The 13,333-nt window shown below is 33.7% G+C and overlaps 1 protein-coding gene and 1 non-coding gene across 5 annotated transcripts; both read right to left on the bottom strand.

The window, feature by feature from the left end:
- Nucleotides 1–1,237: 1,237 nt before the first annotated feature.
- Nucleotides 1,238–1,309, bottom strand: TRNAD-GUC (transfer RNA aspartic acid (anticodon GUC)). Its single transcript has one exon. It is a non-coding gene; the product is annotated as a tRNA-Asp (tRNA).
- Nucleotides 1,310–2,278: 969 nt separating this feature from the next.
- Nucleotides 2,279–9,194, bottom strand: LOC111019281 (hypersensitive-induced response protein 1). Of its 4 annotated transcripts, XM_088127576.1 has the most exons (7): nucleotides 9,051–9,184; nucleotides 8,970–9,006; nucleotides 4,256–4,459; nucleotides 3,989–4,109; nucleotides 3,214–3,305; nucleotides 3,031–3,127; nucleotides 2,279–2,940 (listed from the first exon to the last, which is right to left on the bottom strand). In XM_088127576.1, exons 3-7 carry the CDS (start codon nucleotides 4,442–4,444, stop codon nucleotides 2,582–2,584), a joined length of 858 nt encoding a protein of 285 aa, XP_087983702.1. In that variant the 5' UTR covers nucleotides 4,445–4,459; nucleotides 8,970–9,006; nucleotides 9,051–9,184; the 3' UTR covers nucleotides 2,279–2,581. The 4 variants fall into 4 exon arrangements, with proteins under 4 accessions (XP_087983702.1, XP_022151315.1, XP_022151317.1 ...); XM_022295623.2 differs by having other exon boundaries at nucleotides 4,256–4,454; nucleotides 8,970–9,194; XM_022295625.2 differs by having other exon boundaries at nucleotides 8,976–9,194.
- Nucleotides 9,195–13,333: the final 4,139 nt, after the last annotated feature.

The following is a 13,333-nucleotide window of genomic DNA, read 5'->3' as shown; positions in this document are numbered from 1 at the left end:
AGACTGTATTTTCAGACTTTAAATATAACTAATGTAAGGTTTCTTAATTAATGTTGAGAGCTCTTTCACACATTAAGCGAGAGATTATTGCAATTGTGACTTGTGAGTGCATGTATTTATTTACTCCTTTAATCATGCCTTAAAAGTACATATCTATTTCTCAATCTAATTATAAATATAGTAATTAAACTATTAAAAGAGTTATGACAAGTGTAAAGTCATGTGTAAAACAAGCCTGATGTCCAGCTTTGGTTTTCTGGTAAATTTTTAGTCTCGTACTCGCCAGCAGTGAGGAGGGCGAACCCAAAGCTTTGCTTCAGAGACCGATAAAAGGAAAGGAAACTCTAGAGAGACTTGTACACAACCAAAGCTTGTAAGATCCTTAGAAACTCATTAATAAGGATGATACGGTAACACTACATTCCCGTTTCTTATTTTTTGTTTCTAATTTTATTAAAAAATTTTAAATATTTGACAACTATTTATGTTTCTTGTTTTTTATCTTTTAGAAACGTATTCTCAAAATTGTATAGAAGTTTTGGAAACAACAAAAACAAGTTTTTTGTTTCTTGTTCTCGTTTTCAACTTATTCCAACATAAATAGAAATTTTATTCTATCATTTTTTAATCTTTGGATGTTGATGACCATTCAATTCTTTTTCTTTATTAAAAAAAGGGAAACAGTCCTCAACAATTCTATTTTTCTTTATTAAAAAAGCGGAAACAGAAACAAGAAATGAAAATATTACCAAACCAACCAAAATATTATCGTTTCTTATTTCTTGTTTCTGGTTTCTGGTATCTAATTTTCATAAATACATAAACATTTGGTAACCGTTTCTATTTATCATTTTTTAAATTAGGCAAAAATTTTAGAGAACAAATCAAGTTTCTTATTCCGATTTCAAATTTTTTTTCAAAACATAAATAAAATAACCAGCTTTTATTTTCAAGTTCCAATCTCTCCTCATGTCAAATTTAATTTTTTTCAAAAAAAAAAAGGGAAAAAATCGCATGAACTTACATATTTATACTCAAAAAAAAAAAAACAAAAACAGAACCAAATTTTATTTTCAATTTCTACTCTTCTCATGTCAGATTGAAATTTGAAAAAAATAATAATAAATAAATAATCGCATGCACTTACATATTTATAACTAAAAAAGAACCAAATTTTATTTTCAATTTCTACTCTTCTCCTCGTGTCAGATTTAAATTAAAAAGAGAAAATAAAAATCGCCGTTGCCGGGGATCGAACCCGGGTCACCCGCGTGACAGGCCGGAATACTCACCACTATACTACAACGACCTGTTGGAAGATACTGCTTCTACTTTTAATAAGTAAATTAAAAACATTTATAGTCTGTACAGAAATGAAACGTACGATATTTACTAGTTTTTTTTTTCCTAATAATATTTTATAATAAAATTACATCAACTAATAAAAATTGTCTAAATTTGTATATTATATTTTCTAACCTATGTTATATTTTTTTTATATTATATCTACTAAATTATATTTTAACTAAAAATTAAAAAAAACCAATATTTTTTTTGGTATATATCTCAATCAATATATCATAAGTTTAATTCCCTATCATGCAAATTGTTATACTACTAAAAATAAATTAAAAATATAAAAAGAAATATAAAATAATTATCAAACATAATTTTATTTTTATTTCTTTTTTTCCAAAAAACAACATAGAAATTTGGTGTTCCTTTTTTCCAAAAAAAAAAAAAGAAATGATTACCAAATGTATCCGTGTCTCTAGTTTTAAAAAAAATAGAAAGGAGAACAAGAAACAAGAAAAAATATAAATTTTTTTATAATTTCTCCCTTCTTATTCTTTTTTCTATGTTTTATAAAATATTTTCGAAATTAAAAATATTTTGAAAATGTATTATTTATTTAAATCTAATAATACAGTGAATCAAAGCAGGTTTTAATATATTTTTTCTTTTATATTATCTCTCTTTATTTATTTATATTTTATAAAAAATTTTCTCTTTTTAAATTAAAAATATTTTGAAAATGTATTCTTTGTTTAACTATAATAATTTAGACTAAGAAATATATTGTAAATTATATTATGAATTGTATTTATATACTACTAAAAATAAAAACAAGAAACAACAGAGAGTTATTAAACATATTTTTATTTCTATTTCTTTTTTCCGTGAAACAAGAAATAAAAATGGTTCTGTCTCTAGTCTAAAAAGAATTAAAAACAAGAAAGAAAAAACCGAAAATAAGAAACAAAAAACCAACAGCCCCTAAACACTCCCAAAATCATGCAACTTCTACATTTCCTGGTTTCCAACTACTCGTAAGTCATAAGGTAAAAATAATAAAAACTCTTTAAGATCATTGAATAGAAACACAGATGAAAGGAAACACTGCACCTGGGAGGGTTTGGTGGAGGGAGGAGGATGAGATATAGCAAGCTTCACACATCTACCTAGAATAGAAATTTGCAAAAGAAAAAAACAAACCAACCAAACCTATTATTCACATAGCATATTTTATGTCATTTATATACCGTCTTGATCTTCACAGGTGTCTTCAATCTCGACCAATCTACTGAGTTCGACTTGCTTGGAGAAGACCATCTCTGATCTGCGAAGCGATGTCTTTAACTGCACCAGGTCCATGTGGGATGAAAACAGAGTTCGACTTTGAGGATGCTCCAATCTCCTTCATCGTGTCGAAGTACTGGGTCACAAGAACCATGTCCATGACATCCTTAGACGTTGTTCCAGGCACATTTTCAGCAAATGCTAGCACACTGTCTCTGAGACCGTCCACAATGGCCTGGCGCTGCCGTGCAATACCGAGCCCTGCCAGATACTTGGATTCAGCATCCCCTTCAGCCCTCTTAATCTGCAGTATCTTCTCTGCTTCGGCTTTCTCGTTCGCAGCAACTCTCAGCCTTGCAGCTGTTTATACAATAAAATGATTCATATGTCAAAGATTTGCAGTAACAAAAACTGAAAAAGCTTTTATCATTGATCAGTCGGTACTTTCACCTGCATTTATTTCATTCATTGCTCTCTTTACATGCTCATCCGGTTCAATGTCCACAATCAGGGTCTGAACTATCTCATACCCATAAGCTGACATGGCCTACATGTCCAAAATACCATACAGAAAAAGATGTTACTTCTTAAGTTGGTTGACTCTAAATCATAAAGGAAAAAAAAAGAATTCACCTTCTCCAGTTCATCTTCCACAGCTTTTGCTATATCATTCTTCTGTTCAAAAGTTGAATCTAGGTCCAACTTTGGAACACTTGCCCTAATAACTAAAACAATAAAACGATGCAACATCTGGTTTAGTTACTGCTCAACAAATTTGTGACCAGATGAACTCTAATAACACGGTTTTATCCACCAAAAACCAAAAAATTTTAACAACAGAGTTTAAATGAGGAGGGGTGAGGTACTAAATCCTGTCATTCATAGTTTAGTAACAATTTTGAAATCTTAGCTCAATTTCACAAAACTAGAAGTGTTCTGAAAAGAATGGTCTCTGTTTTTAAGTGTAGCTAAAATTTCAAAAACTACTAAAAATAGAATGCCCAACAAAATATAGTGACAAAATATTTTTTGGAAAAAGAAAGGTTATCAAACAGGCCTTTGTTTTCTACCAAGAAAAGATAAAGCAATAAACTGAAGATGATCGGTGTGGCTATCAATGGAATCTAAAGTTTACAAGCAAGATACAGTAATAAACTGAAGATGATTGGTGTAACAGTTAAACTTCAAACATTATTAATGCTAGTTAGAATTTGTTGCCTTAGTGAATTACTATTTATTCCATTCAGCAGATATCACTATAAATCCAAAGGTAAGTTCCCTAGGAGTTGTACCCAACAAAACATAACATAGTAGGTCGGGAAAGGGAAACCAGTCCAGTAAAAAAACAATATTGAAATTAAATTTTCTAATAAAGTGCTGAACAAAAGAACTTCAAACACAAGTATACCATCAAAGACATAAGCTTGGATCTGTTCTCTTGTATTGCTAAGCTTATAAAAAGCATCTGAAGCCTTTTCTGCTAGGGCTCGATATTGGATTGAGGCAACGACAGTGACAAAAACATTATCCTGAAAGAATGCAGAGTACAGACAATAAATTAATATAAAAAATAGTAAGCTAACAAACATTAAAACTCGGGACCTCCAGCTGAAGAGGCTTCTTATTTACTTAGAAAAGAAGACAATCAATTGTTAATTTTTTGCAGGCAACAAACCTTTGTCTTTGTCTCACAGCGAACATCAAGCTGCTGGACACGTAAAGAAAGATGACCAGCTAACTGGCTTCCAAAGCACCAAGGTACACAATGGCAACCAGGTTCAAGTACATCATCAAACTTCCCAAATGTTTCTCTGATGGCTACAGTTGACTGGTCGACTTGAAGGCAACCAAATGCTTGACCCATTTGTTATCAACTATTCTGCCAGGAGAAGAAGTCCATGGTCATCAAAGAAAGAACAACCTCAGAGCAGAAAGAAAATTGCTTCTGAACTTTTTATCTTCCTCAAGAAAAATATGGTTGAACTAAAATCATCAACGTGTAGAAGTCTGCAAATAAGCACGACTCTTTTGGTGCTAAAGACACAATAAATAAATTCTGTTCTCACAATTTAATACATAATTTTTTAAAAAAAAAATAATATATATACTTCATCCATACGCTCCAAAAGCTGAATGTTGGAGAATAATTAAAGAATATTCAATAGCCAAACTTTTAGAAGAGAATTTAGAGAGTCACTCCAAAAATTGGTAAGTGAAGCTTTTCGACCATATGAAATTTTTAGAATCATACTAGCTTATTTAAAACTATTAAAAACAAAAGCCAAACAGCTTGCCAATTGCCATTACATAAACCAACATCATAACCGCATGTTCGACCTCAGAAATTTCATGCAGGTAATCAATACTGAAAATTAACTTCCTCAATTCCAATCATACACAATTCAAATGGGAATACTTATTCAAAGATTTATAGTATTATCTTCAGGTTAAAAAATGAAGGTACGTGGCTTGGGAGAAAGTTTTAACAAATCACGCTAAATTTTAGAACTTTTTTCTATTAGATCCATTTTGAAGTAGTTCAGATTCAGGCAGAGAAGAAAAGGGGAAATAAAAAGAAAGAAAAGAAATAGACCTCAAGCCTCAAATCATCAAATTTAAGACCTTACTGATGGGTGGGATGTGTATTGAGGATCAAGAGTAGAAAAAATCCAGAGGAATTTCTATTGTTTTTTGGCTCGATTAGCAGCAAGGGAATAAAAAAGAGAAGCAGGCTTTAGATTAAGATGTCATCTTTCCTTCATAACTATCTATGATTGGTTACCTCCTGATTTCTTAGGTTGAGAATGTTAAGACTAAGTTTGAGAAATGGGGGGAGGGAAATCCTTACAATCTGTTTGAGCCAATATTCATATTTACTACCTTTCCTTATTTGAGACGCTACGGAAGATGGAGATGATGATGAAAAAAATCCAAAGCAGTTTCTATTTAGGAATGCCTGAACAGGAACAATGGCAGACACTTGGTACTAGAGACCGTTTCCTTGCCCTAGCTTGAGGCATAATTGCATAGGAACTGTCTGCCATTTTGAATAAAGAAACAATTTTATTACAGCCTGCCATTGTTCCTGCCATTGTTCCTGTTCAGGCATTCCTTATCTCAATGGCTGTCAAAACGTCCAGGCCTTCTTTTATTACAGCCTTTTCCCTAGAGGGAGGGCAAGGGCAGTGGAACAAAATATGATTCTGGCTCTCTCCCTGTATTTACGTCAATTTAGAGAGTGCAATGTTCAGACACTTTTTCTGCACGTTCTCTGCTGCATTAAGAGCTTCCAAACATTAAGTCCACAGAAAATTTTCACCTAAGCCTTACCTCCTTTCTGCTAATTTCTAACACGTGATCTGATTGAGAAATTACCAGAAGCTTCCAAGTTCCATACTTTGGTACCTTCTCGTTCTTGGTCTGAAATCTGCCAGCCTTCCAAACAAAGTCCATTATTCCTCAATTTCTCCATATGACAAGTTCCTCAAAGTGATCTGCCAGGAATTTACTTCTCCAATCTCCATCCCAATCTTTTGCACATCCTTATTGTTCTGCTACCGTCCTGAAACTTCTTGAAAACAAATTTCTCAAAGTCTAATTCTCAATCCACTGATCATCCCAGAAGGAGATTCTTGTGCCAAAGCCTAGCCTCAAAGCTAAAAGCATTTCAACTAACTTTTGAAATTAGCCACCATGAACTGGACCAACGTCCATTGTTCATAGCCTTTGTCTACCACCCGGAGGACTTGTATCCAAATTTTCTTCCAACCACTTGACAGCAAAGCTCACCCTTCTCCTTGGGAGTCATCCAAACCCATTTGGGCAGGAGAGCCTCATTTTTCTCTGAAATATATTTCCCACTCCCGACCCATTTGGCCAGGAGAGCCTCATCCTTTTGCTGAAGCCTATCAACGATCTCTTACATTTGCATCAATTTTATACACAATTGTAGTCAATCTTATGGTGCAATAATCTCAACTTTGCTGTTTTCTGTTTCTTTGGAATGAGGCAGATGAAAGTTTCATAATGCAAGAATTCAAATGCCCTTCTCAAAAGTATCAGAACATATTATATCTTGTTTTAAAATGTTCCCAACATCTTTTGAAAACTTCACCATGAATCCATCCAATACCAATGCTTTTGAGTTGCCAAGATGTTTCACTGCCTTCATAATCCCATCTTTTTTTAATTGGAGATCTCGGAAAATTTCCTCACCACCTTAAAATCTTCCCCTAGTTACCCAACCCCCCACCCCGTCACCCTTCTTCCCACCCACCATCCCCAATGAGTTTAATAGTCAACAAGAAGGCCCCTTGCAACACATCACAGTCCTCCACCTTCCTCTCACCACATAAGATTAGTTGCACTCCTCAATCACCCTAAGATTCAAGTCAGCACTCCCTCTCTTGAGCTCCATAGTGTTTTTATCACTCTCCTTTATTTTCGCATTTTTTATTCTCGTAACATGACCACATAAGGACAAATATCCAAAATCATTTGTTTCTCAGTAGCTCTTTTCCCCCATCCCTGAACCCCTCAAATTCCAGCTAGGTATCTTCATGGAAAATTAAGGAGAATGAATTCACTAGCAAATTTACGTTTATGCACCTTATGGACTATGGAGAAATTAAGAACCCCCTCCCCATGAATTTAACTACAGAAAATGGAAGTTCAGAATTATGAAGAAGGTGAAGCTCTTCTTTTGGTCAATTCCTAGTGTTAAGATTAATACCACTTTAGACAAGATATATGACCGACAAATCCTAACATCTATGGAGCTCTGTACAATAGAAGTATGGTACACAATTTGGTAAGTGTTTATATAACAACAGTTTCCATGCCATCAACAACATAATATCTATGAACTCAACGGTCATAAGAAAATATGGGAGTGCTTCACAACACTGCAAATGTTAAATCTTGGTGGTTTTTAGATTTTTTTTATTATATAAAAAGAAAAAGAAAAAGAAAATCAAATTTGGGCTGATAGAAAACTGGAGAAGATTAAAACCAGCAACCTCGACTTCAAAAAACAAGTCAAAACATAAAGCTCAAGCTATTATGTCAAATGTTTTAAACTATATACTCCTAAAAAATATTCATGTTATAGCCTCAAACAGCAGATGAATATGAGACCTCATCTTAGAGAAAGAAGCCAGCACATAAAGCCCAACTAGCTATTAGTTAGATGTTATTGTAATGCGAAGTTGCAATGCAAAAAGAACTCAGCAGAAGCCTACAATTGCAACCGAGAAACTTGAAGAACATAAGAAGGAATTATATTCCTATAAACGCCCTACAATTAGTAAATTCCTTAGATTTGTTGTAGACCGGCTTCATAATTAAAACATAAAACAACCAAAAAAAATTCAAATCTAAAACAAATGGGGAAGCAAAACACAGTTAAAGCAAGGAGATGAACGTGTATCGTAACATTGAGAAAACTAAAATAAACAGTCCATACAGATTCAAGAAGCTTCTAATGTCAAAACATTCTAATGGAAGGGACTTTCTAGCTAATTGAACCATGAAATGCAAACAAGTCAACGAATACAGTTAACAATGGGAAATAGTACAGAGGATTAAAGCAACGCCACCAAAATCACTACAAATCAGAAAAACAAATATTAGAAATCGAACTTTAGGTCTGGAACATCCCTCACCTGCTCAATGGCAATGAGTTGAAATGATTTAATGGGAAAAGAATAAGTTTTAACGAAAAGATAGTTTTTTTTTTTTTACTAATGATTTCTATGAAGACTTCGGATTATTATGTGGATGAATAAGGATAGGATGCACAAAGTGACTCGTCAAATGTTTGGTCCCACTACAAACCTCATAGAAGTTGATGGACATTAGAAGATGCACCAAAAAGTAAAAGTAAACGGCCCAATTCTTCCATTGAACTGGTCCAAGAAAGTAAGCGCCATACAATTTTCCAAAAGGATAATAAAGATTCCAACGCGTATACTGTTTTATGGAGAGGGAAAAAAGAAAAAAAAGGAAGCAAAATAACTGGAACGCAAAAAAGCGAAACTGCAGAACAAAAATGAAAGCAAGAAAACTATATCAGCCAGCTCAGGATTTCAGTTCGACAGAGTCCATGATCGATTCCTTGACAAGTATAACTCACAAAATAGAAACCCATCTCAAGAAAAGAGAAAAAATTATTCTCGACGACCCAAATTGAAGCATCTCTAATAAACCCAACTGCGGAATTCTCAAAACAAATATATAAGTCAAAAAAGTAAGATCATAGTTATTAGCCGGCAGTGAATTCATGGGCTAAAGTTCAAACATGAGAAATTGGAGAAAAAAGCAAGGGATGGGGGAAAATTGAAGGGAAAAAATGCAGGGAAATGTAAAGGGCAAGGGTTGAAAGTTCTTACACTCGCCTGTAGAGTATTGTGATGCTGTTTGGGAGAGATTACGAGTAGAAAACGCAAATGAAAATTAAGATTGAAGAAATGGATAAATGGGTAAGGGCTTTATGGGAGCCGAAGGACGGCGAAATGGGAGAAGCGAAGAAGAAACAAACAGGAAACGACGGGCCTCCTACTTTTCGCTGTTTCCGTTGCGCAAAGAACTGCTGGTTTCCGCGTTTGGAATTTTCCTTGGTTTCGCATATTAATATCCCCGTTTTATTTTATTATTATTTTTTCTAGTACATAACTGTTATTTGATTTGATTGGATTATGATTGGAATTATACTACTATTTCGTTTCTTGTTGAGTATTTAATTATGATTTGAGTCTACCCATGGTTTAGCTATTTTTTATCCATTTTTTTAATTTCATTTTGGACTTCTGACCCATTTTCTGAAAAATGTGTTCATTCATTCTAATTTTTTTTATCTCTTTTCACTTTTTACCTTTTAAATTACCAAAATATTCCTATTTAAAAAAATAAATAAATAAAATTTGTCCATAATTTTGATTTCCTCCCCAATCTCTTCATCTTAAACTTCACATTCTTTTCAATTTAAATCTAGTATGAAAAAAATTCTCAACTTAAAAAGAATAATTAAAAACTTAAGGACTGTTGATAACCATTTTCTTTTTTATTTTTGTTTTTTGTTTTTAATTTTTAAAAAATAGTATCATTTGCTAACCAATTCAATTATCTATTTTTTGTTTTTCAAAAACCATTTTGAAATTTTAGGTAAATTTCAAAAGAAAAAGTTTTCAAAAACATGTTTTCTTTCAAAATCTGATTTTTCTTCTAATATTTAACTTTTTTCTTTCTCATATTTATCTCTAAAAAATTTATTTCTCACTCTAAGATTATTTTATTTTTAAATTTCACTCTACAAACTTTATTTTTCTTTCTCTAAAATTTTCATATTTGGAATATTTATTATTATTTGTTCTCCAAATTTTTCTATTTTGTCTTTTATAATTTTTATTTCTCAATATTCCATTTTTCTCTAAAAATTATATTTTATTATTTATTTATTTTCTCTAAAAATTATATTTTGAATCTTGTTTTTATCTCTAAATTTGTTTCCAATATAAATTTTATCTTTTTTTATAATTTCTTTTTTTCTTTAACATATTTTTTCGTCTCAACTTTATTTTTTTCCTCTAAAATTTTTCTCGTTTTGTCTTGATGATGGCACAAGTATCAAATTACTTGGATGGTTCATGAAAATCATTATGAAACTTTTCTGGCTCCAAGTTCCTTTTGGTGTTTTTTCAGGGACATGTATTCAATTTCTACATTTCTGTTATTGAGGAGGGAGAGAGTCGTCATTGTCTGATCTCAGGTTACAAATCCTGTCTCTACAGTAAATTCGTCGAGGAAAATTGTACCGAATAATGCAGCAAAGCAAGAGAAGGAAACAAGATAACTAAATCATAAGAAAAAAGGTATAACAAGGATATCATAAAGAACAAAGGGCACATATATATTTACCTAAGAAATAAGAATAAAATGTCTGAGTTAGATCTATTATAACATGTTTTTTCTTTTTTCTTGTTTTTTAAATTATAAAGTTGAGATTTTTTCCAATTTAGATTCAAATTGAAAAAAGAGTGAAGTTTAAGGTATTAGATCGGTGGAGGGAATTGAGAAATTATGATTTCTGAACACAAATATTTTTCACTTTGGACTTTTGATCACTTCTGAAAAACTTGTATTGATGATGTTAAGTGTATCTCAACAACTTCTCAACAGTGAAAAACAGTTGTATTCCCAGTAAGATGAATGAACTGACGTTTATTCAATTTCTTAAACCTTCTCATGGTAGCAGAGCTTTCGACATACGTCTTTTTCCTTCGATCTTAGTAACACAATCGCCGCGTCGACCCTATTCCAAACTTACCCAATTTTATTAATTTTTTTCGCCTTCCAAATTCAAGTTTTGATTGCCCTACCCAAAATTTCACTACCTTCACCCAAATTTCACCCCTTTCCATTTTTGGCCTCATTCCCACATCATCTTTTAGCTCAATTCCCACATCAAATTTTTTTTTTCTTTCCCACATACACTTTTTGCCTGACCCAACCTTCTATTTTATTTATTTTTTTTTCTTTCTCCTCCAGTTCTTGATTACTCTATTCCTTTTCCCACACAGGGAACTACACAATGACCGATAAAAAAATTCTCCTTCCAAATCTCACACCGAAATCGACCAATTTCCCACATCTTTCACCATCGATCATCAATTCTCTCCTTCACCGCTCTTCCTACTCTCAAATATTTGTACTCTTGTTTCTGTCCGACTTGACTCCAGCAACTACACTCTTTGGCATTATCAACTTGACTCCATCTTGAAGGCACACAATCTCTTTGATTACATTGACGACTCATGTGTTTGCCCCGATCAGCATAATCAAGAAGGCGAGACAATAAAGCTCAATTCCAAATATGCCTTGTGGCACTCCCAGACCATGCATTACGAACTCTAATCAATGCTAGTTGTCTCAGTCCGCCCTATCTCTTGTTGTTGGTTGCACTAGCTCCAAAAGTTTGGGAATCTCTTGAACATCGTTACTGATATTTTTCTCGTACTAATATAATTTATTTGAAATCCGAATTGCAAAAAATTCAAAAAAAGGGAATGAGTCCATCGATGATTATGTTCAGCGAATCAAAACTATTTATGACAAGTTATCTACTATTTATGTCCACATTGACGAGGAGGACATCCTAATCTACACTTTGAATGGCTTGCCTCGTGCTTTCCGCACCTCGCTTTGGGTACGGTCCAGTTTTGTCCATATAGAAGAACTTCATGTTCTTCTTAAAGTAGAGGAAGCTGCAATCACTTTTCAAGCCAAAGGTGCAATCATTTCTCAATCACTGCCATGATGGCAAATTATAGCCCACTGTCTCAGCATTCTCGTGGACGGGATCTCCATCCTACTCGTGGTCGGAACACCCCTGGAGGTGGAGGTGGTTTTTCACCATTTCCACCTCGATCTCGGCCCTCTCTCTCGGCAACAACACCAGCTTCTTAGGGTCCCTCAACACCTTCTCCAGTTGAGGTTCCATAGTCTAACAAAGTACACTGTTAAATTTGTGGAAAGTTTGGGCATAATGCATTGAACTGTCACAATCGAATGAACCATGCCTTCCAAGGTCGCCACCCATCGACCCAACTTGCTGCTTTGTTGGCTCCACCTCTACGAATGCTAGAGAAGGTTCCTATTGGCTATCTGACACTGATTGTAATGCTCATCTGACCTCTGATTTTGCGAACTTGTCCATCTCGAATGAGTATAATGGTGAGGAACAGGTGACTGTTAGTAGCGGTCAAACCTTGCCCCATCACCCACACAGGTTGTGGCACTCTTACTACCCCATCTTCCTCCTTTACTCTTAATAATCTTTTCCTTGTTCCCAACACTACATCCAACTTACTTTCAATTAATCAATTCTGTCGCGAGAATAATTGCACTTTTTTCTTCGGCTCTGACTTTTTCTACATCTAGGACCAACGCTTGGGAACAATCTTATTTCAAGGGCCTAGTCAAAATGGTTTCTACCCCATCCAGTCCATTACATCGTCAACTCCCTCTTCATCTTCCTCAGGATACAAGGTACATCTTCACTGCCTTGACTCTCATCTATGGCATGATGGTTAGGCCACCCAAACAAATCAGCTCTTGAGTTGTTACGAAAGAATTCGTGCATCTCATTTTCTCAATCTTTTAATTGTGTTTGTCAGCATTGTTTGTCTGGAAAAATGTCAAAACTACCTTTTCATAGATCCCATAGTATATCTATGACCTCTCTTAATATAGTTCACAGTGATGTCTGGAGTCCTTCCTTCGAAGTATCATTTAATGGATTTAAATACTATGTGTCATTTATTGATGAATATTCTCGCTATACTTGGATTTTCCCCTTGGTTAAAAAATATGACGTTTTCTCTGTCTTTTCTAAATTTAAACCTTATGTTGAAAACTTGTTGAACTCTCACATGAAAATATTTCAAAGTGACGGTGGTGGTGAATTTATCAATTCTTCTATGCGTTCCTTACTTGATTCACATGGCATTTCTCATCATGTTTCTTGCTCTTATACCTCAGAATAAAATGGTATTGGTGAACGCAAACATAAACACATTATAGAAATTGCATTGTCACTTCTTTCTTGTTCTTTTGTGCCCTTACATTTTTGGTATCATGCCTTTGCTACTGCTGTATTTCTCATTAATCGTCTTCCCTTGATAATGTTCCCCCCTCTGAACGTCTCTTCTTTTCCCCACCTGATTATAAGCACCTTAAAGTATTTGGTTGTGCATGT

Source organism: Momordica charantia (assembly GCF_013281855.1).
Source record: "Momordica charantia cultivar OHB3-1 chromosome 8 unlocalized genomic scaffold, Mcharantia_2.0 BLBB01000008.1, whole genome shotgun sequence".
NCBI classification, from domain to species: domain Eukaryota; kingdom Viridiplantae; phylum Streptophyta; class Magnoliopsida; order Cucurbitales; family Cucurbitaceae; genus Momordica; species Momordica charantia.
The sequence above is the reverse complement of the archived record's forward strand: the minus strand, read 5'-3'. Positions and strand labels throughout refer to the sequence as shown.